At 41.9% G+C, this 22,456-nt stretch overlaps 1 protein-coding gene across 3 annotated transcripts in view; it reads left to right on the top strand.

Annotated features, from left to right (window-relative positions):
* ptprga (protein tyrosine phosphatase receptor type Ga) overlaps nt 1-22,456 on the top strand; it is a 468,558-nt gene that overhangs the window by 407,425 nt on the left and 38,677 nt on the right. For all 3 annotated transcript variants that reach the window (XM_060909915.1, XM_060909917.1, XM_060909916.1), the window contains 5 exons: nt 1,830-1,938; nt 2,035-2,084; nt 2,523-3,261; nt 5,425-5,557; nt 17,368-17,459. In XM_060909915.1, coding sequence (XP_060765898.1) covers nt 1,830-1,938; nt 2,035-2,084; nt 2,523-3,261; nt 5,425-5,557; nt 17,368-17,459 — 1,123 coding nt within the window. The remainder of the gene's footprint in view (nt 1-1,829; nt 1,939-2,034; nt 2,085-2,522; nt 3,262-5,424; nt 5,558-17,367; nt 17,460-22,456) is intronic.

Genomic DNA, 22,456 nt, shown 5'->3' with positions numbered 1-22,456 from the left:
TCATATGACATGAGCAAAGTCCATGCACACAGTGTGTGGCTTGTAAATGAGCATTCCTCTGTTCATGTTTGCTGAAAATATGAGTTAATTGTCCTGAAATGTTTGGGTGTGTAAATGAACAGCCCACTCAGCTTGAGGCCTGCTCCATCTCTCGCTCTCTCGCTCCCACTGAAGCTTACAGGCCTCAGGGGCAATGAAAGCTACATGAACCAAGATAGAAAGAATGCACTCGTGTTATGTGATAAAGACTCCTGATTTAAACAGATAGAGTTGAATGTTTCAGAAAAATTTAGAGATGTTGACTTCCTGATTATGCTTGGATTCTAGTCCATTGGCTTAAACGTACCATATGGCTACATGTGTTACTTGTACGAAAATCATGTACCACAAACCAGACTGAAATAAATTAAGCAAGCTAGTTACTGTTTAACTGTGACAGGAGCAAAAGCTCTGCTAAAGACACATATATTAAACCTATTTGTGTTCACTAAACATAATAGCTACCTCGCTCGTGGTGCCATAAAATAGGATACAAAAAATAGAAAGCTGACAAACATTACGCCAAGGGATTGTTATTGGTAGATAATCATAATTATTCTTTCCACATTTACTGGATATGAGCAATTGTGTGCTCTGATTGGCTACTCTATTACTAGGATATCAGCTCATATATCGTGATTAGAGAAAAACAAAATGGCGGAGTTCAACGAACCGAGTACGAAATAAAAACTCTACTCGAAAACAAAAACCCCAAAAAATACAAAAAAAAAGCGACAAAATATGGAATGAAAGTATTTGATGGTCGGAACGTATCTTTTATTTTTATTTTTCAAGAATTATTTTTACTATCGCATTTTTCACAAATTGCTCCTGTCATTTCGCCGGTTTGTGTACATTCTTCGTCTTTAAGCATTAAAATTTGTTGAATTTTTTTCAGACTGGTTCAAAAACTCTAAGAAGTTTGGAAATTACGTAACTGAAATGTCAAAGGAAGAATTAAATAAATGTCTAAGGCTATTCCATACATCAGTACGACAGCAAGACGGCACTTTCTGCAAAACAAAAAAACACTGAAGTCAATTTGTGCAGCCATCGATACAGTTTTAAGAAGTCCGCCGAAGTGGAAATGATTTTATCGGACGTTTTATATAAAGTTTTTATTTATCGAATTTGCAAAAAATAAAAATACTCTATTTCTCAAAATCCACTGAATGTGGATAGGATACAACAGTTATTCTACTCTGTCTCATCGTACATGGCTTATAGCCGACTCGGTGCTACGCACCTCGTCGGCTATCAGCTCGTGTACGATTCGATTTCATGGAATAACTGTTCAATATATAAGTAGCTAGCTGCGTAGTTACTGTCAGTCCCTCTATGATTTTAGTATGAATGTATTAAATCTAAGTAGTACAGGATTATATCCCACTTTATAAGCATTATATCCCACAGCTAGCTCAACATTATAACTCAGGAGTTCATCATAAGGAAATCTGAAGCTGATATTAACGATCAGAACCAGAACAGGGTTTTGGCTTGCTTGCTTGTTTGTTTGTTTGTTTTCAAGGTGCAGATCAGCCCTCAAAATGCTACATAGCTTTAAACAACTCTAAAGAACATGCTGGTGAAAATAGTTTTGATAAAATAGTCAGAGGCTCTGTGGATGTTGGTTTGTGTGTATTCTCCTTTTGTGCTGTGAATCAAACACACCCTGTGCCTGTGTGAAGATAAGACGCTCACATCACATACTTTTCTTACAGGAAATGCTCCCCTGCTCTGCCCCAAGAGAACCTAACACTATGCTTATTTCAAATGTCTGTGTTTTTCAGGAGGCCGTTATCAAGCCAGTTTCACCAGACGTGCTGTATCTCTTCCGAGTCCAGGCAGTGTGCTTGAATGATAAACGCAGCGACTTCAGCCAGAGCATGCTGTTCAGAGGTACACACACACACACACACACACACACACACACACACGTTTTGTTCTTATATTTTCTCCATTTGTCACATCCATGTGTTTTCTTTGTCATTTCAGCAAATACCACCAGAATATTTGAAGGAACAAGGATAGTGAAAACAGGAATGGTAGGTCCATCTCTGTCCAGCAGGTGGCAGCCCTCTCTCTCCCCATTTAACAACCCCCATACACACACACACACACACACACACACACACACACAGTCAAAATGTACAGATACATTATTCATAAAAGGAACCTACAGGAGGAGGAATGTACCAAGGATGTTTTCATTTTTATTATGATAATTATATTAATATTTCACCGAAGAAATCTGTGAATATATCGTTGCATTTATCTATATAAAGGTTTCATTTAATGTTGCATTAAATTTTAATTGGCTACTTGAGACATATCATTTAATCTGAAGAAGTTCTGGTTAAAAAAGGTCAGGAGCCTCTATTTTATTTTATCTGTGTTTAAACTTGTGTATTTTAATGCTCTTTCGCTTTTGCACACATGCACTCCTACACACGTACTTACTTTCCCTTATCCATTCCTGTTAGCCCACGGTATCTCCAGCATCCTCAGCCGACATGGCTCCCATTAGCTCTGGCTCATCCACCTGGACCTCCTCAGGCCTGCCCTTTTCCTTTGTCTCCATGGCGACTGGCATCGGCCCCTCCTCCAGCGGTAGCCAAGCAACAGTGGCATCTGTGGTAACCAGCACTCTCCTGGCAGGGCTGGGCTTCAGCGGTGGTGTCATCTCGTCCTTCCCCAGCTCAGCTTGGCCCACTCTCCGCCCCCCAACCCAAGCCCCACCCACCACTGCTGAACAGGCTCCTCCCACCACAACACCCGAAAACGTCCAGAACCAAGGCTTGGATGACCACGCCGGAGGAGAGAAGAGCGTCAAGGTCGAAGGTGAGGAGGGTGAGAGGGAGGGTGAGGAAGAGGAAGACAAGGATGAAGAAGAAGATAAAGGAGAGGAGGGCAAAACTGTGAAGAACGCCCCAGATGATGTTCAGACGCAGATGAACAGTTCAGCAGACCAAGAGCCTCCCACAACAGTGCCTGACTCCACCGCCAAGGAGAAAGGAGGGAGAAAGAAGGAGGACAGAACGATACCATCCAGTGTACCACAGGACACGCAGACGGAAAGGACAGACGACGTCAAGAAAGCCACTGTGATCCCCAGCACACATCCTGCCATTGTGGGGAATGACAGTATGGAGCTCCAGCCCCCAGAACCTCCTCCTAAGGGTGGAAAAGATAGGAGTCAGTGGCCCTTTTCCTTTCATACAGGTGAGGATGAACTCACTAGCTCCATCTAGTGGCAGCACAAAACTCACCCAAGCGCAGAGAACATGCTCAATTCAGGGTGAAATAATTATATAAATAACGAGTTATTATTTTGTAAATCAGTCCAGTTATCCAGAACACATTTCTTTAGCACTATAGTGCTGTCCTTAAAAAAAAAAAATCACAACCCAAAATACACATCAGGTTTGGTTTCAATTCTGCATTCAGGTTGATTGAGTCTAATCACTTTCTCGTCTTTAAAAGGGTTTGGCGCAAATTACAGAAACGTTTAAGACAAAATGTAAACACGGTTACTATTGCAGATAAAACATGAACACAGCAAGGAAGCCAGAAGGTGTCATTGTCGAACACTCCTTGTGTTCTGTTTAAGGAAAAAAATAGGTTTTAGATTAGATAAAGTATACAGAAGCTGAGGAGTTTTGGTCTGAACATGAGACTATAAGCCACTAAAGCAGCAGTCTCTCTCTTTCACACACGCACGCACACACACGTGCACATAAACCAGTGGTGACATCAAGAGCTTATTGCCTTCAAATGCTCCATATCTCTTCATCCTTCTCACTACTCTTTCTAATTCCCTGCTCATCCTTCTTCTCTTTATCTCAGTGTACGTTTGGGAAGTACAATCCTGGCCTACTTCTGCAGTCCAGAGAGGATGAGAGGGGTCTCAGCTACAGGGGGGAGGAAAAGAAACTTCTCCATTTGTAGCTCTCTTGCACTGGAGTTATGTTTGGCTCTGGTGTGTGTATACATGTGCCCTCCCGTCTCGTATAGCAGTCCTGTTTTTTGGGCTAAAGAGGCAGGGAGCAGACAGCATCAGCAGCCTGTTAGTGGAGTGTGTTAGCTCAGTGCTGTAGCAGCAGGGTTTCATGGAGCTTGTGAAGTTTGAGCTGCAGCTCTGCAGGGTTCAGAATCGTCACGGTCACTTCTGAATCACCAACATGAGCTTCAGGAATGATTCTGCAGTCTGGAACTCTGGTAGGCTCGGAGCGCGCGTGCATGCATGCTTAGAAGCTGCACAGAGCGACTGTGCATGTATCAGAGAGAGACAGAATAAGAAATCATTGTCTCTTGTTTGATAGGTTCAGAGTATCAGTATTAAAATATTCTTTTTCGGATTGTAGACAGGAAGGAACAGTAACAGGGAAAGGGGTGTGTGCGCGCACATGTGCGAGTGTACGTGCAAGCACGCGCATGTTTGTAAAAGCTAACGTGGTGCATAGTGTTGCATGAGAAACAGGGCAGAGTACACACACACACACAGAGTAGCTACAGAACCACATGCCTGCATGGTAAATATTGAGACAGTAGCAAACATGCTGCTAGAAGACATTTGTCATGCAAATTATAAAATGGTAACAATAAGGTAAAATAAAAATGTATTTTAAGTAAATTAATGATTTTAAAAAATTACCCCCCTGTCTTTTTTTATCTTTCTATCCTGTATATTGCTTATGATTGTACATTGTTTTATTCTTTGTCTAATTTTTAATCTTCGACATAAAGTACTTGTATGAAGATTATTATTGTTGTTTTTGTATAATAGCCTTTTCTCAGAGCTCAGAGAGAATGTAAAAGATCTAAATTTACCCTCTCTACCATGAGCACTGACTTGTCTGAGAATTTCTATACAACATCAGAGCATCTGTGATGTACAAATATAAGCAAAAAAAAAAAAACGAGTGGAGGAGGCTGTTAACATCAGAGTGTCGTGTTGGATTTAATATTTTACCTCTGTACATATCATTCCTGTCATTCTCTACACATCAGTAGTGTTGTGCAGTTCAGTTTTCAGCTCGCAGCACATTCCGTCCTAAAATAAACCAGTGAAAGGTGATAAAATATGATTTTGATATATACTAGCTCTCACAGTGGTCAGTGTATCAGTATAGTGTTTTGTGCATTGCCATAGAAAAGACACATTTACAGATGAACGTCTCTGAGAGGAAACTCTTAAAGGCGCTAATATAAAATATGCAACGTACAGAAGTTCGTTCCTGTGATAAATATTTTACAGCACATGCAGCAATATGTCGCTTTGTCAATCAATGTGACTTGTTTCTTCATCTTTTTTCTGTCAGTACTGGTACTGTTTGTAATACGGATGCACTTATATGGGTGTGTATGTGTGTGTATATGTTTCAGAGCGGAATATAGTCTCCAGTATGCGACCAGTTCCTGGTTCAGGCAGGATGGAGTGGATCATTCCTCTAGTAGTGGTGTCTGCTCTTACCTTCCTCTGCCTCATCCTCCTCCTCGCTGTCCTCGTCTACTGGAGGTGAGAGCAAGGGCGTAGGTTTGGTATTAACATTGGTGGGGACATAAACCCAGTGCCTTGGATAAGATGTCATTGTAATGTATTCATTAGCGGTAAGGGGAAACCATTTTCCTCGAGTGACTTACGCTTTGTTTTGAAAAATAGCTGCGAATGTCCAGCTTCTTTTCTTCCCTGACATCTCGCTCGAAGATCTCTGAGGCGGGAGTAACCAAAAATTTCTGATCAAGAAGGCAGAGGCTGTTATGCTGATTACGTGAAAATGTTTTATTTGATTGTTTGTAGCCCAGACACCTTTTAATGTCCACATCGCCATCGGGTTGTTGTTGTTTACATGTGTCATGTCAGGGGCGTAGCTTGGGGGGGGTGTCCTGGGGTGCCCGTGACCCTCCCTTTGTTGGACCATACGGTTCTTCAATAGCCACATAAGAATATTAGAAAAGCGCCCACTGTCATTTTTCAAACTTTTTTTTTTTTTTAAACTAGATTGTCACCTCAGCCTCATTAGGGTTTCTATAACCTTGTATGGACTTTCTGTGGTTTGGGCAAAACCCTAGTTCTGCGCAAGTGCAACACGATCGCACTGGAAAGCATGGTCAAGCTGCATTGGTTGACTAGGGTAAGATGCTGAGCTTCTATCCATACACTGCCAGATAAAGCTGACTTGGCCTAGTCATTGTCCAACAGCTCGCAACATGAGATGAAAGAATGATGCAAAGACAGTGTTATTTTCTCAGATGTATTCAATGTATTTTTTCATTTACAAACCTACGGTTATGTACTCAGGCTGCCAGTCAGTGTAAAAATCCTAGCTACACCCCTGCATGTTACACGAACTTGGTCAGGGCTCTCTGCAGGTCTTAAAGGAACAGTCCACCGTATTTCCATAATGAAATATGCTCTTACCTGAATTGAGACGAGCTGCTCCGTACCTATCCGAGCTTTGCGCGACCTCCCAGTTAGTCAGACGCAGTCCGACGCGCTGTCACTCCTGTTAGCAATGTAGCTAGGCTCAGTATGGCCAACGGTATTTTTTGGGGCTGTAGTTAGATGCGACCAAACTCTTCCGCGTTTTTCCTGTTTACATAGGTTTATATGACCAGTGATATGAAACAAGTTCAGTTACACAAATTGAAACATAGCGATTTTCTATGCTATGGAAAGTGCGCACTATAATGACAGGCGTACTAACACCTTCTGCGCGCTTCGGCAGCGCATTGATATCTGAGCTCCGTATCAATGCGCTGCCGAAGGCTTGCTGTTTTCGTGACCACGCCCCCAGAGTGAATATCTCATCTCATTATCTCTAGCCGCTTTATCCTGTCTTACAGGGTCGCAGGCAAGCTGGAGCCTATCCCAGCTGACTACTGGCGAAAGGCGGGGTACACCCTGGACAAGTCGCCAGGTCATCACAGGGCTGACACATAGACACAGACAACCATTCACACTCACATTCACACCTACTCTCAATTTAGAGTCACCAGTTAGCCTAACCTGCATGTCTTTGGACTGTGGGGGAAACCAGAGCACCCGGAGGAAACCCATGCGGAAACGGGGAGAACATGCAAACTCCGCACAGAAAGGCCCTCGCCGGCCACGGGGCTCGAACCCAGACCTTCTTGCTGTGAGACGACAGCGCTAACCACTACACCGTGCCACCCCAGAGCGAATATTCATGAGCAAATTCTGTGTGGTGTTTCGCCCAGTGGAAACCTACAGTAACCATTTGTATCACGCACAGAGCATGATTTTTATGCCTCCGCCACCGTAAGGTGCAGGAGGCATTATGTTTTCGGGTTGTCCGTGTGTGCGTCCGTGCATGCGTCCGTCCCGAAACCTTGTGAACGCGATATCTCAAAGGCTCATGAAAGGAATTTCACCAAACTTTCACCATTCGTGCGCTTTGGGACAAATATGAACTGATTAGATTTTGAGATCAAAAGGTCTAAGGTCAAGGCCACTGTGAGGTCAAATATCTGTCTGGCAACCTTGTGAACACAATGTCTCCAAGGCTAATACAAGTAATTTCACCAGGTCAAGATTACTGTGAGGTCCAATGTCCATCCCCAAATCACAACTTAATAAGGCGTGTAGTCTACCAGGCGGAGGCATCCCCATCGACGCCGTTGGCATCGAGTTCTATCTAGGTTTTTTTTTCTTCAGTCAGAAATATTGGTAAGGACATATCAGCTGTCGTTTGATATTGGTAGGGACACGTCTATACTGTCCATACCCAATTCTACGCCTATGGGTGAGAGAAAGAAAGAGGGGATTAAGGATGACTGAGGATGACCCTTTACCCCAGATGTACTCATTCAACCAAGATTATAGTTTTACAGTGGACTAGAAGGAAGGGAAGTTGATAGCTGATGACTAATTTGTCACACACTCGCCACAAACTTGCAATGAGGTGTTTCATGAAGAGGGAAACGAACTTGGAACATGTCTTGGTTGATCAAGTGCAGTTGAGATAAGGCATTTACTGATTCACTGTATTGGTGATCGAATCACGATCTCAGTCTGTTTTCTGTCTCTTTTCTACTCTTTTAGTTGTCAGGTTTTTGGATCTTCTTTGAACGTGTGTGTGTGTGTGTGTCTGCACAGATTTAAGAACTAGTCGTTTATCATATCGAGGCTCTTGGAAGCTGTACAACACTTTGAGAGCAGGTTATGAGTGTGTATGTGTGTGGGAAGTCCAACCCACATGTGACGGTAAGTAAGATAAAGAGGGTCTGCAGCCTGCCCTTAGGACAACGCCGTGGTGATATAAGTGCCGTAGAAGCAGTTACCAAGGACCTGTTGTCATGGCCTTCGCTCAGGATTGGTGAAGGAGGATCCTAAAGAGGTTTACGGGGGTGGGGGATAGAGAGACAGATACAGAGATGGAGGATAGTGAGTGAGAGAGTAGAGAGAGACAGGATAGAAATTGAAGGAGCGTGAGAAGGACAAAAAATAGAGAGATGGAGGAAAGAAAGCAACAGAGATCCTATAGCAAGATTTTTATATCCGGAATTGATATGTTCCTGTGTAGCTGCTTTGTGACAACACCCATTGTTAAAAATGCTATACACATAAAACTGAATTGAGATGGAAGATGGAGAGGTAGTGAGGCAGACAGAGGAGGGTAGGAAGGGAGAGCGAGATGGAGAGGCAGAGGATTGAGAAATGGAGATGGAAGTTTGAGAGAGAGAATGACTAATCACATTACTTTCACAATGTGAGAGATCACATCCATACTTTTAAAGGTACAGTCTGTCATTTTTGAAAGTGTTTTTACTTTTATACTGACAGTATAATTTCAAATATATATTAGAAACAAATCTGATTTGCAGCATTTCCATGTAAGTGAGCTGAATAGTTCATTCATTTCTGCCTTGTGTTTAAGGTGGTGTTTACATTAGACCGTATCAGCGGATCATCAGATTAACGTTTTTAAAACGATTCGCGTGCACACAGCAACGCCAATACACGGATACGCTAATCACATGACTAATTAGACGGCACGTCACATGATCCCAGTGCATATCGGGCATGCGCAAGTCACTCACCACTTGCAAGTGGAAGGATGGCAAGCGAACACCTTCTCCAGCAGATAAACACACCTGGCTGTGATGTTCATGTTCTTACTGAGTTTAAGCGCCTGAAGGAGGTTGAAATGTGTAAATAAACCTCAGTGCGGCTCAGCGCTTCCTCCTGCGCTCCAAATCACTCCGCCCTGAACAGCGAGTGCCCTCTGGAGGGTGCGCACTCCGGCCCTGCGCAGCTCACAGAGCGCGCGAGTGAAGCGCACGAGCAGTGATTCGGGACTGAGCCGCTGTGTGTGTGATCCCAACGCCAGCGAATCAGGAAGGTGGATGTCACAGTGACGTTGTCCAATGACGACGTCAGCTAGAGCTCAGCACAGCGTTTCCTCGTTCCTCAATGTTTACACAGCACCGGATCAGATACGAACTGGGTTGAATACGTGGGCCCTGGCGGATTCAAGTTGTTCCGCCTGTGGAATCGTTTCCCGGCGTTTTAATGTGCACGGACAGTGCATCCGCGACGAAAACGAGACGGATACGGTCTAATGTAAACACCACCTAAGTTTTCCGGCCCAGAAATGATCCCTGCCCCGTCTCGAACAAAGCTGCTCACGCTATCCCTTTGTCCTTTAAAAGGGGATTCAGACGGCCCGTGCCGTTTCAACAGAGGCATTTGGTTCTAGCAAAGTGGATGGCAGTTCACCGCTCAGGCAGCAGAAGGCACTAAAAATGGCATACTGCCCCTTTAAATTGTGTTTATTTCTCTTTTGTGCAGTTCTAGGAGAGTCCTTCCACTTATTTCTAAGTTTCAAGTTTTTGGACTTGTGCTGTCACTTGGCACCTTCATTTGGAATAAATACGAATAGGCAGACTTGTTTTTCTCAGTGTCACGACTCTAACAATTAGCATGCACTGCAAACAAAACATTTTCTTTCTTTTTAAACAATGTCCTTATGTTTAAAAATCACAGTCTGTACCCAGTCAGTGTGGAACACAGATTCACCACATGTCAGAAAGTGCCCAGGGGAAATGAGTGAAAGGCTTTAGTTTTGCGAATTAGACTAAAGTCTGTGTCCGGTCTGTTTCTGTTTCTGGGAATTTCTTTCCCTCAGCTGTGCAGTCGATCTCCCTGAAGTGTGTCGTGTGCTCACTGGGTGTTGGTGTGTTTACTAAACAGCTCTGACTCGCACAGTAACTCGTCTCCAGGCCATAGCACTCTGCCCTGAGCGCGCACACTCACCCATCTGCTCCCCCTCACTGTGGGTGGGTGGGTGATGTGTGTGCATGAGTAAGTAGGATGGTGCAATTATTGTTGTGATCTCTCTGGGGACACACACAGAGTTTTGTGCACTTTTACAGAGAGAGATTAGCCTTATTTAACATCGCTCTAACTGCTAATAGCCAACTAGATCATGTTACATAACCCTTAACATCTGCCCGCTAAAGTGTGGATGGTTTACTACATTCTCATATTACCTTATCAATTAAAACTTTTTCATTCGAAAACTACTTGGTGGGTTTAAATGATTGATTAACATATTGACATTTTAAATTTCACAACGGAGCAGATAAGAGCAAAGTCAAGTAGGCGTAACCTGAATTTTTTACTCAAATCATTTGCTAGAAAATAAATCCAAAACCAATGGTATTTGAGGATTTTCTCTTTTTTTCAGCATTTTTTTTTTCACAATTTAAACTGGACAGTTTAAATATTTTCACAATTTAAACTGGAAAAACTTTTTTTTTTTAAGTTTGAAATTTTCTTGTAGCAATGTAAAATGCAGTTAAGTGAAACGTGATGATTAATGTGTCTATTTACGTTTATTTGAAATTCTTAAAGTGTATTAGTTATTGATTAGAGATGGTTACACCATTGGACAGGGTTTTTGGACATGTTTTAAACCTAATTTTCTGTGTGTTATTTAATTCCTATCTTTCTATTTCACATCCAGCCCAGAACAAATCCAGCACTTGTTGGTTCTTAATAATAGAAACGTTAGCGTTTGAGGAAGGAAATTAAATTTAAATAAAAAATTTGTTCATTAAAATGGTTTCTAAAGTAAATAAAGTTTTTAATTATTATTAGCTCGACTGTATAGGTGGTGTTTACATTAGACCGTATCCGTCTCGTTTTCGTCGCGGATGCACTGTCCGTTCACATTAAAACGCCGGGAAACGACTCCACAGGCGGAACAACTTGAATCTGCCAGGGCCCACGTATTCAATCCCTTGCGTATCTGATCCGGTGCTGTGTAAACATTGAGGAATGAGGATACGCTGTGCTGAGCTCTAGCTGATGTTGTCATTGGACAACATCACTGTGACATCCACCTTCCTGATTCGCTGGCGTTGGTCATGCCACGTTGGTCATGTGACGTGACTGCTGAAAAACGGCACGGACTTTCACTTCCTGCTATTTGTCCCGAATCACTGCTCGTGCGCTTCACTCGCGCGCTCTGTGAGCTGCGCAGGGCTGGAGTGCGCACCCTCCAGAGGGCACTCGCTGTTCAGGGCGGAGTGATTTGGAGCGCAGGATGCCTGCAGAGCCGAGCGTATCCGTGTATTGGCGTTGCTGTGTGCACGCGAATCGTGTATTGGCGTTGCTGTGTGCACGCGAATCGTTTTAAAAAACGTTAATCTGATCCGCTGATACGGTCTAATGTAAACACCACCATAGAAATGCGGCGCGTGTGTGTGTGTTTGTCCATGTTGGCTGAAGGAGGAGTGTGTATGAGGCTGCAGTCTCCATGACGGAGAAATTGATCAGATCAAGAAAACCGTTCATCAATCCATTACTCTCTCTGCATTTGTGTTGTCTTTCATCCAGTTCTCTCTCTCGATCTCTCTCTCACCCACCCGTCCATCTTCTCAACCCTTTTTGTGTTTCTGTCTTTTCTACTGCTCTGAAAGTGTGTGTGTAGATCAGGAGTCTCCTCTGTGGTGTGATGGACAGGGTTGGGCTTTACTGAGGACTGCAGCTCTGACGTTAAAAGCCTACAGGCTGTCAACAGTCCATTCAGAGGCAGTTGATGAGCTCTTTATCTGCCAAGAGACGCACAATCACTCTTTAATGGACAGATTCAGTGCATTAACAGCGATGCTTATATAATCTGTTTACTCTGAGGCCCTGTCCACACGGCAACGGATTCAGGTGACTCCGATACAAATGCTTATCGTTTAGGCCTGGCGTCCACACGGCACCGGCGTTTTGGGTGCCCGAAACGCAATCTTTTTGAGAACGGGTTCCAGAGTGGAAAGATCTGGCAACGTTGCCGTTGTGAAGTCGTCTGGATGAGTAGAACGGATTTGTTTACGATGACGTCACAACCACGACTGTGAGTGCTTCACGCTGGGTAGAAGTGTAACGAACTCGATGTGAGTTGTCAACAAATCCTATAACTTGGTTCATGAAACGCGCTTACAAAATATTTTCACTGTGAATATTTATTGTGTAATGGTGCAAAGTGAGAGAGAGAGAGAGAGAGAGAGAGAGAGAGAGAGAGACTCTGCCCTTAGGGCAGAGTCAATCCCACCAGCAAAAATAGGGAAAAAAAGGAGCGATCTCACCTCTTCAGATGTTGGTTTACAGTAAGTCCTACAATACATTCCTCAAAAAGGGCGTAGAAGAGCAAATTAATCCATCAACGTGTAGCATTCAATTTATTCCGGACCATTAAAGACGCCGCCTTCCGCGTAGAATCATACGTCATCCTCGCCGCCATATTGGATAGGTCAAAGCGGAGAATAAAGATTCATGTGCTGCGTTTAACTGTACCAACAGGTTTACCGTCCAAACGAGATCACATGGGATTACCTTTCACAGGTGAGAAACAACAAATTAATCCATCAACGTGTAGCATTCAATTTATTCCGGACCATTAAAGACGCCGCCTTCCGCGTAGAATCATACGTCATCCTCGCCGCCATATTGGATAGGTCAAAGCAGAGAATAAAGATTAGCTGCGTTTAACTGTACCGTCCAAACAAGATCACATGGGATTACCTTTCACAGGTGAGACTGGAAAAATACTTTTCATTGTATTTGGTCATTATAATGTAATTTTACGAACAGATTTTCCTGACTTTGTGGCTAATATGAAGTCTCGCGCATAATAGTTTATGCGCATGCGTCCTTACTTCTTCTATTCTTCTGGTGTCTCCGAAAGGACCGTCTTACAGCGCCCCTAGAGGTGTGGCATGTGTATTGCATCGTTTTCAGCAAGCGTTGCGTTGCCATATGGACCTGATATTTTACTGATCGTTGCCCATTTGGACGTGATATATTTTTAAATAACATCTCGTTGCCGTTGTCGTGTGGATGTAGCCTGAGTTTTGATTCAGTGCTCACATTTTGTCTTTGTATGAACCAGGGGTTAATGTGCACGGACAGTGCATCTGCAACGAAAACGATACGGATACGGTCTAATGTAAACACCACCTTAAATTGAGGATCTGTAGAGAAATACAGTGGTGCTTGAAAGTTTGTGAACCCTTGAGAATTTTCTATATTTCTGCATAAATATGACCTAAAACATCAGATTTTCACACAAGTCCTAAAAGTAGATAAAGAGAACCCAGTTAAACAAATGAGACAAAAATATTATACTTGGTCATTTATTTATTGAGGAAAATGATCCGATATTAAATACCTGTGAGTGGCAAAAGTATGTGAACCTTTGCTTTCAGTATCTGGTGTGACCCCCTTGTGCAGCAATAACTGCAACTAAACATTTCCGGTAACTGTTGATCAGTCCTGCACACCGGCTTGGAGGAATTTTAGCCCGTTCCTCCGTACAGAACAGCTTCAACTCTGGGATGTTGGTGGGTTTCCTCACATGAACTGCTTGCTTCAGGTCCTTCCACAACATTTCGATTGGATTAAGGTCAGGACTTTGACTTGGCCATTCCAAAACATTAACTTTATTCTTCTTTAACCATTCTTTGGTAGAACGACTTGTGTGTTTAGGGTCATCGTCTTGCTGCGTGACCCACCTTCTCTTGAAATTCAGTTCATGGACAGATGTCCTGACATTTTCCTTTAGAATTCGCTGGTATAATTCAGAATTCATTGTTCCATCAATGATGGCAAGCCGTCCTGGCCCAGATTCAGCAAAACAGGCCCAAACCATGATACTACCACCACCATGTTTCACAGATGGGATAAGGTTCTTATGCTGGAATGCAGTGTTTTCCTTTCTCCAAACATAACGCTTCTCATTTAAACCAAAAAGTTATATTTTGGTCTCATCCCTTCACAAAACATTTTTCCAATAGCCTTCTGGCTTGTCCACGTGATCTTTAGCAAACTGCAGATGAGCAGCAATGTTCTTTTTGGAGAGCAGTGGCTTTCTCCTTGCAACCCTGCCATGCACACCATTGTTGTTCAGTGTTCTCCTAATGGTGGACTCATGAACATTGACATTAGCCAATGTGAGAGAGGCCTTCAGTTGCTTAGAAGTTACCCTGGGGTCCTTTGTGACTTCACGACTGTTACACGTCTTACTCTGTTGGTCGACCACTCCTGGGGAGGGTAACGATGGTCTTGAATTTCCTCTGTCTGTACACAATCTGTCTGACTGTGGATTGGTGGAGTCCAAACTCTCTAGAGATGGTTTTGTAACCTTTTCCAGCCTGATGAGTATCAGCAATGCTTTTTCTGAAGTCTTCAGAAATCTCCTTTGTTCGTGCCATGATACACTTCCACAAATGTGTTGTGAAGATCAGACTTTGATAGATCCCTGTTCTTTAAATAAAACAGGGTGCCCACTCACACCTGATTGTCATCCCATTGATTGAAAACACCTGACTCTAATTTCACCTTCAAATTAACTGCTAATCCTAGAGGTTCGCATACTTTTGCCACTCACATATGTAATATTGGATCATTTTCCTCAATAAATAAATGACCAAGTATAATATTTTTGTCTCATTTGTTTAACTGGTTCTCTTTATCTAATTTTTGGACTTGTGTGAAAATGTGATGTTTTAGATTATATTTATGCAGAAATGTAGAAAATTCTAAAGGGTTCACAAACTTTCAAGCACCACTGTAGCTTTATTTTCAAAAATAAAGTTGTTTTTTTTTTTTCAATTTGTCTGGGAACTTTTTGACGTACCCTCGTATAGATGATAATTAGAATTTATTTTGTTTTACATTTTATCAGTTATACTCCTGATAGCCAAGAGTGACCCTTTTAAGTCTATTTTAATATCTCCCAAAATATTTTGAACGTTTTTTTTTATATTGACTATAGTTAAATGCTTCACTGAGAGTCTTCCTGAAAATGCCAAACACAATATAAATATGCAAATTCGAATTTGCATATTGTAATATAGTAGACTGTTATATTTTATGACGCAATAACTTACCTGTGACATGTTCAGTCCACATTTAAATGAGATTTTTAAACTCCAGTTTTCTTAAGAGTGCAACAGTGAATATTTAATTTGACCAGTTTACTCATTAAAATCAATTCAACCAAAAGCAAATAATGTAATATTTACATTTCTACTGTAGTCATTTCACATCTTTGTTTGTGAAACTGTGTATTTAAATATGCGTAATGAGATGTACTGAAGACTGTAATACTGAGTCATCCGGTTATCATCTGAATTTCTCATCCTGTCTTGCCTTTTACAAACCAAATGAAGTCAGTTGACCTTTACTCTGGCAATGATTCATTCAAAAATTGTTCTTCGTCCTGGCAGAAACTTTGCAAAGACACTATTCACGGCTCATAAATCACCCGCCACCTCAATATCCTGCTTAAGTTCCTTAGCAGTTCTACGTGCTAATTAATGCTGGCTGTGGCGTCCCGTGCCATAGCTTGGCCTTTGTTCAGCAAAGCAGAGCAGGAGTGTGGAGCACAGAGGCTCTTGAAGTCACGTGTGAATTTCAGCACATGAAAGAAAACCAGAAGGTTCCTTAAGAAACTTAAAGGCTGGTCTTTCTGGCGCGGCTGGGGGAAGGTAACGTAGTCGGTTTGGATTTTTTTCTCCCTTCGTTTAGTGACCACAAAGTATAGAGTGTACAAAAAAGGAAATAAAGGAGTGTCCAGCCAACAGGGTGTGTGGGTGTGATAGAGCAAGCAGCAGGTGTTGGGGGTGGAGGCAGAATGTCATGCAAAGTTAATCCTATTGCACAGTCTTAGGACTGCCTCTGTCACCTCCCTGCACTTCAACAGATCTGAGATCATCTGAGCTGCGTGTCAGGTCAGGGACAGACAGGCGAGGCTGTTCCAGGGTCAGTGTTTACGCAGTACCGTGTGGCTCTGACCCCAAGAGTTAAATGAGCGTGACACAAGAGGGACCCTCCCTCAGTCCTCCTCTTTCCTCTCCGTCTCTCGTCCTATCAGTCATCGACAGCATGCCAAAGCTTCTGCGTCTCTTCTACTTTTCTCCTCAGATCCCTCGTTCTGTCGGAGGATGAACAGATTGTGTTCTCTCCTGTGTGTGAAGTACAGGTAGGAAGACAAACCTGCTCTCTTCCGTTCAGGACACTTAACTTGAACTTGTCTGTCTGGTTTTCTCTTGCTCCTTTATGCTCTCTTTGTATGTTTTTATTTTTGTTTGCTTCTCTGTTTCTCTGAGGTTTTATCAGCACTGTTTTATTTCTGAGTGAGCCAAAGGAGCAAAACCAGTTTTCTCACGCTCTGCTTTTAGAACTAGAGCAGATTCTTCTTGACACTTATGGTGGGTTTTTTTTGTTTGTTTTTTTTTTTTTTTTTGTCCCCCCGCTGAAAGCTGTATTCGAGAGCGTCTGCCTGTGTCGTTTTTCTCGCCGGATCTGTGTAGACTTGGCTCTCTCTGAGGTCTATCATACTGCCAAGATTGTGTTTGTTTTGGAAAAGGCTTTCTGGAGATAATGTTTCCTACTACATGCGTAGTTGTGTGTGTGCGCGCGCGTGCATGTGTGTTTAAGTAATGTTTGCTCTTTGGATGGAGGTGGAAAGTTCACTTTGATCCTGCCCCGAATCCTTCACTGCTGTAGGATGATCAGTCTGCAAAGCGGATGTTACTCACTGTGGCTAATCCACCATCACACTGCAAACTTTTTCTGTCATTTCTCTGAATCTCTGAATCACACTATTTGACTTGTGTTCTGTTATCAAAGATGATCTGAAAAAATTTATACGATTATAATTATGATTTTCTCTTTGCAGGACCCGTGAAGTAAGTCAGGGCACGTTTTCGTCTATTTTAGGATGAATGTGGTGCTGAATTGTTTATTTTGCCACTTGTTAATGAGCTCTCTTCCTCACACTCGCTTCTTCTGCATGTGTGTATTAGGAGGTGTTTCCAGACTGCTCATTTCTATGTGGAGGACAGCAGCTCTCCGCGCGTGGTGCCCAATGAGAGTATTCCAGTCATCCCCATCCCAGGTGAGCTTCCTCCTGCTCATGAACTCCTGTTTAAACCATACAATGTGGACGCCTCGTTATAAAACGCCCAAACCTGTGGTCTGTTTACAACCCCGATTCCAAAAAAGTTGGGACAAAGTACAAATTGTAAATAAAAATGGAATGCAACGATGTGGAAGTTTCAAAATTCCATATTTTATTCAGAATAGAACATAGATGACATATCAAATGTTTAAACTGAGAAAATGTATCATTTAAAGAGAAAAATTAGGTGATTTTAAATTTCATGACAACAACACATCTCAAAAAAGTTGGGACAAGGCCATGTTTACCACTGTGAGACATCCCCTTTTCTCTTTACAGCAGTCTGTAAACGTCTGGGGACTGAGGAGACAAGTTGCTCAAGTTTAGGGATAGGAATGTTAACCCATTCTTGTCTAATGTAGGATTCTAGTTGCTCAACTGTCTTGGGTGTTTTTTGTCGTATCTTCCGTTTTATTATGTGCCAAATGTTTTCTATGGGTGAAAGATCTGGACTGCAAGCTGGCCAGTTCAGTACCCGGACCCTTCTTCTACGCAGCCATGATGCTGTAATTGATGCAGTATGTGGTTTGGCATTGCCATGTTGGAAAATGCAAGGTCTTCCCTGAAAGAGACGTCGTCTGGATGGGAGCATATGTTGCTCTAGAACCTGGATATACCTTTCAGCATTGATGGTGTCTTTCCAGATGTGTAAGCTGCCCATGCCACATGCACTAATGCAACCCCATACCATCAGAGATGCAGGCTTCTGAACTGAGCACTGATAACAACTTGGGTCGTCCTTCTCCTCTTTAGTCCGAATGACACGGCGTCCCTGATTTCCATAAAGAACTTCAAATTTTGATTCGTCTGACCACAGAACAGTTTTCCACTTTGCCACAGTCCATTTTAAATGAGCCTTGGCCCAGAGAAGACGTCTGCGCTTCTGGATCATGTTTAGATATGGCTTCTTCTTTGAACTATAGAGTTTTAGCTGGCAACGGCGGATGGCACGGTGAATTGTGTTCACAGATAATGTTCTCTGGAAATATTCCTGAGCCCATTTTGCGATTTCCAATACAGAAGCATGCCTGTATGCGATGCAGTGCTGTCTAAAGGCCCGAAGATCACGGGCACCCGGTATGGTTTTCCGGCCTTGACCCTTACGCACAGAGATTCTTCCAGATTCTCTGAAGCTTTTGATGATATTATGCACTGTAGATGATATGTTCAAACTCTTTGCAGTTTTACACTGTCGAACTCCTTTCTGATATTGCTCCACTATTTGTCGGCGCAGAATTAGGGGGATTGGTGATCCTCTTCCCATCTTTACTTCTGAGAGCCGCTGCCACTCCAAGATGCTCTTTTTATACCCAGTCATGTTAATGACCTATTGCCAATTGACCTAATGAGTTGCAATTTGGTCCTCCAGCTGTTCCTTTTTTGTACCTTTAACTTTTCCAGCCTCTTATTGCCCCTGTCCCAACTTTTTTGAGATGTGTTGCTGTCATGAAATTTCAAATGAGCCAATATTTGGCATGAAATTTCAAAATGTCTCACTTTCGACATTTGATATGTTGTCTGTGTTCTATTGTGAATACAATATCAGTTTTTGAGATTTGTAAATTATTGCATTCCGTTTTTATTTACAATTTGTACTTTGTCCCAACTTTTTTGGAATCGGGGTTGTAATAATCATGCCCTTTATTTATTTATGGGTGTGGGTGGGTGTGTGTGTGTGAGACACACAGAGAAAGAGAGAGAGAGAGAACGAACATGTCCTTATCAATACAAACAGCTGCTGAGTCTAGTTGCTTTCCAAACCCAATATTTATATCGCTTCTGTATGCATCTTGTGTAAAAGGAACAAAATGAACCAGGTTTTCATTTTGTTTAATGTGCTTTAGTAACCTAATATTTAGCCTAAAATTAGCTGCACATTCAAAAAAAAAAAAAAGTTGAATGATTAACGTTGCATAATAAATAAATAAATTCCTCCATTTCTGTACATGTATTCAGTAGTAACTAAAGATTATATGTGTCACGTTATATTTATTTGTTTGTTTGTTTTAAGGTCAAGGATCTAACTTGACTAGTTAATTAAATTCCTAGCTAAATATGTAGAAAAAAATTTATATAATATAAAAAAAAACTTACCTGTCAATAAATGAACAAACAAATAGACCAGTTCTTCAGTTTCTGCACTAACCCTAAACGGACTCACATAAACACCTCCACCCCAACAACCAACAAATCTACCTCCGCTTCTTGTTTAAGTACTTTATATTTATTGCTTTTTATCTGCAAATTGCACATTTTATGTCTCAATTTTGAGAGACTATAATTAACTCCCTGACGTTTTTATTCCCTGACGTTTTTTATTGTATATTCTGTGTCTCTTATGTGCATTTTATTTTCTGGTGTATGGTGGCTCTGTGGGAGCACCCTCAATTTCGTTGTATCTCCCGGTACAATGACAATAAAGATTATTCTATTCTATTCTATTCTATTAATTCCTTATAATTAGTGAGTAATGATTTTATATGTCACATTGTAGTTAACTTAAGACACTGTTAAATCATTAATATATAGGTGTTTGACTTAAAAATTTTAAAAACTTAGATTTGTACATTTTCATAACCAACATTAGAGTCACTCCTGAAATAAATTCACTCGCGTGTGTGTGAGAGAGAGAGAAACAGGAACACACTAAAAGTTCTCTATCAGGTGCAAAAAGTGAGCGTTTGTTAGTGTACCAGTGTCTCCGCATTTGCATCCATCTAACAATGTTTTCCTGTTAGTGTTAAGTGTAATAAACCTCAGTGTATACACCACCTTTAATGCAAATATGGCAATACAAATATTTTATAAACAAGGCCTCAGGACTGAAGCATTTGCAGAGTTCATTAGTGAAAACAGGTCAGTGGATGTGTTCACATTTTTGCCATTCCTCTCATAATAATTAACACTGGGACATTAATAGTATGAGCCAGTGGGTATCTTTTCAAGAGCATGTTTTACTGCAAGCTACACACAAAGGTGTGCGTTTGTAGTCGCACGCCAACCCGTAACACAGCGCTGTTTACACAGTCTGGGTTGTGAGTTTTAGCCTGGTAGCTTAGAGGTTGGTGCCATTATTCATACCCTACTTCACACACTTGCTCATATATTACCCAGTGTTTTCCCTTACCCTCGCTGCCCTTTTCCACTCCGTGTAGAAATAATTGGTGCTGTCTTGTGGAGTGAAAAGTGTGTGTATGAGTGTGTAACTGTAGAGATGGAGTGGAGTCGAGCTTATTTTACTGCCTGCTCCAGACTACTCCTCTGCTAGATTAGGGTAATGACCCTTGGACGTAAAAATCCATCATGGCATTGATTTGAACATGAACAGGGAGTGATGAGCTCTCACCCAGCTAATAAAGATGGGTAAAGGATTTTTAGCTGGGCACTGTTAAGGTTCTTACAAAACCTCTCTGGTTTTATAACTGTTATATTTATTAGCAGCATTAACAGAATCAGTCCAAAACAAATTAAATTTATAGCAAATTTTTTTTTTATTATTGACGCAAATAATTCAGAGACCCAGCGTTCAGAGTGAGTGAATACATATGCAAGTACACAAGAACAGTCGGGGGTTTGTTTTGTTTTCCGATCACGAAAATATTGATGATAAATCTGTGAGGAAGTGTGTGAAAAATGACCCACTGTGACCGAGTTACCATGTTGAGAACGCCCAATCACACACACCTTAATAATGCGTTTACTTTAACTCCACCCTGTTTTTTTACTTTTACACCACTCTTACCCAAAATCAAAACACCAAAATTATTTCACATCTCACTCACGCTCTCGCTTTAATAGGTGAGTCTGAACAGATGGAGGCTTGAATCGTTAATAATTTCCTGGTAGGTCAAAGCCATCAGTCATCCACTTGTATCTGATGAAGACTAGAAATTAATTTTCCCTGTTTTCATTTGTCTCATTAGAATATTTAAGAAACTGGATACTGAAAGAGATCATTTGAAACAGCAAATCATTTTTTAGGAAATGTCTACTGATATGGGGTAAAATGAGGGTGTAATATAAAGAGATTTTTCCCTACTAAACTCCAGTGCTGGAACGTCGTGGGTGGGTGGATGGATGGATGGATGGATGGATGGATGCAAATTTGAAGATTAATGAGAGGATGCATGGTTTATTTTCCACACTGCTGTGTAACTCGTCCATGTTTATGCCTGAGGTCTTAATTATTGAAATATAACAAATAAAAGCATATACGTTATTGGGGGCCAAGCAGCAAAGCTGCGAAGGCACCCATAGGGATTCTACTGTTTCTTATTATTATTATTCAACGTTCTTCCGCCTCTGCAAGTCTATGGCAGCCCATAGAACCGTCTGGTAAAAAGTTGGGAAATTTTGCACACTGATTCTAGACAGTGTCAACATTACTCTCAGCGAATTTCAGGCCTCTACCTCAAACACTTTAGCGCCACCAACAGGTCAAAGTTGCAGGTACATTTCTGCTTGTAACTTTTGAACCGTTGGTCCGATTTTCAAAAACTTGGTATCCCTGGAGTCCTTGGGTCAAGACGAATCCAACGGACCCCATGACGTCATTTTCCGCCCATATAGTTTTCCCGCCATTTTGAATTTTGTGAAAATCACTTAAAACGCTTCTCCTCCCTCAATTTTTGAACAATTTCTCCCAAACTTGGTAAATCGCAACTTTGGACTAAGCTGCATAAGAAACATACCCGGTTTTTAGAATTTCATAAGCGTTTGGCCGTGGCAGCCAATCAAAGTTGGCTGCGCAGACGCCAAACAGGAAGTGTGCTCATATCTCGGCCACCCTTTGGCGTATCTTAACAAAACTTGGTGGCATTATGCAGCACCCCTCCCGAAAGGGCCCCAAAAAATTTGGAACAAATTGGCTGCTAGGGGGCGCTATAACTAGGAAAAATGTCTTTTGGCTCATATCTCATGACTCGTTTTGGCTA

The sequence above is a fragment of the Neoarius graeffei genome, chromosome 26 (assembly GCF_027579695.1).
Source record: "Neoarius graeffei isolate fNeoGra1 chromosome 26, fNeoGra1.pri, whole genome shotgun sequence".
NCBI classification, from domain to species: domain Eukaryota; kingdom Metazoa; phylum Chordata; class Actinopteri; order Siluriformes; family Ariidae; genus Neoarius; species Neoarius graeffei.
The sequence above is the reverse complement of the archived record's forward strand: the minus strand, read 5'-3'. Positions and strand labels throughout refer to the sequence as shown.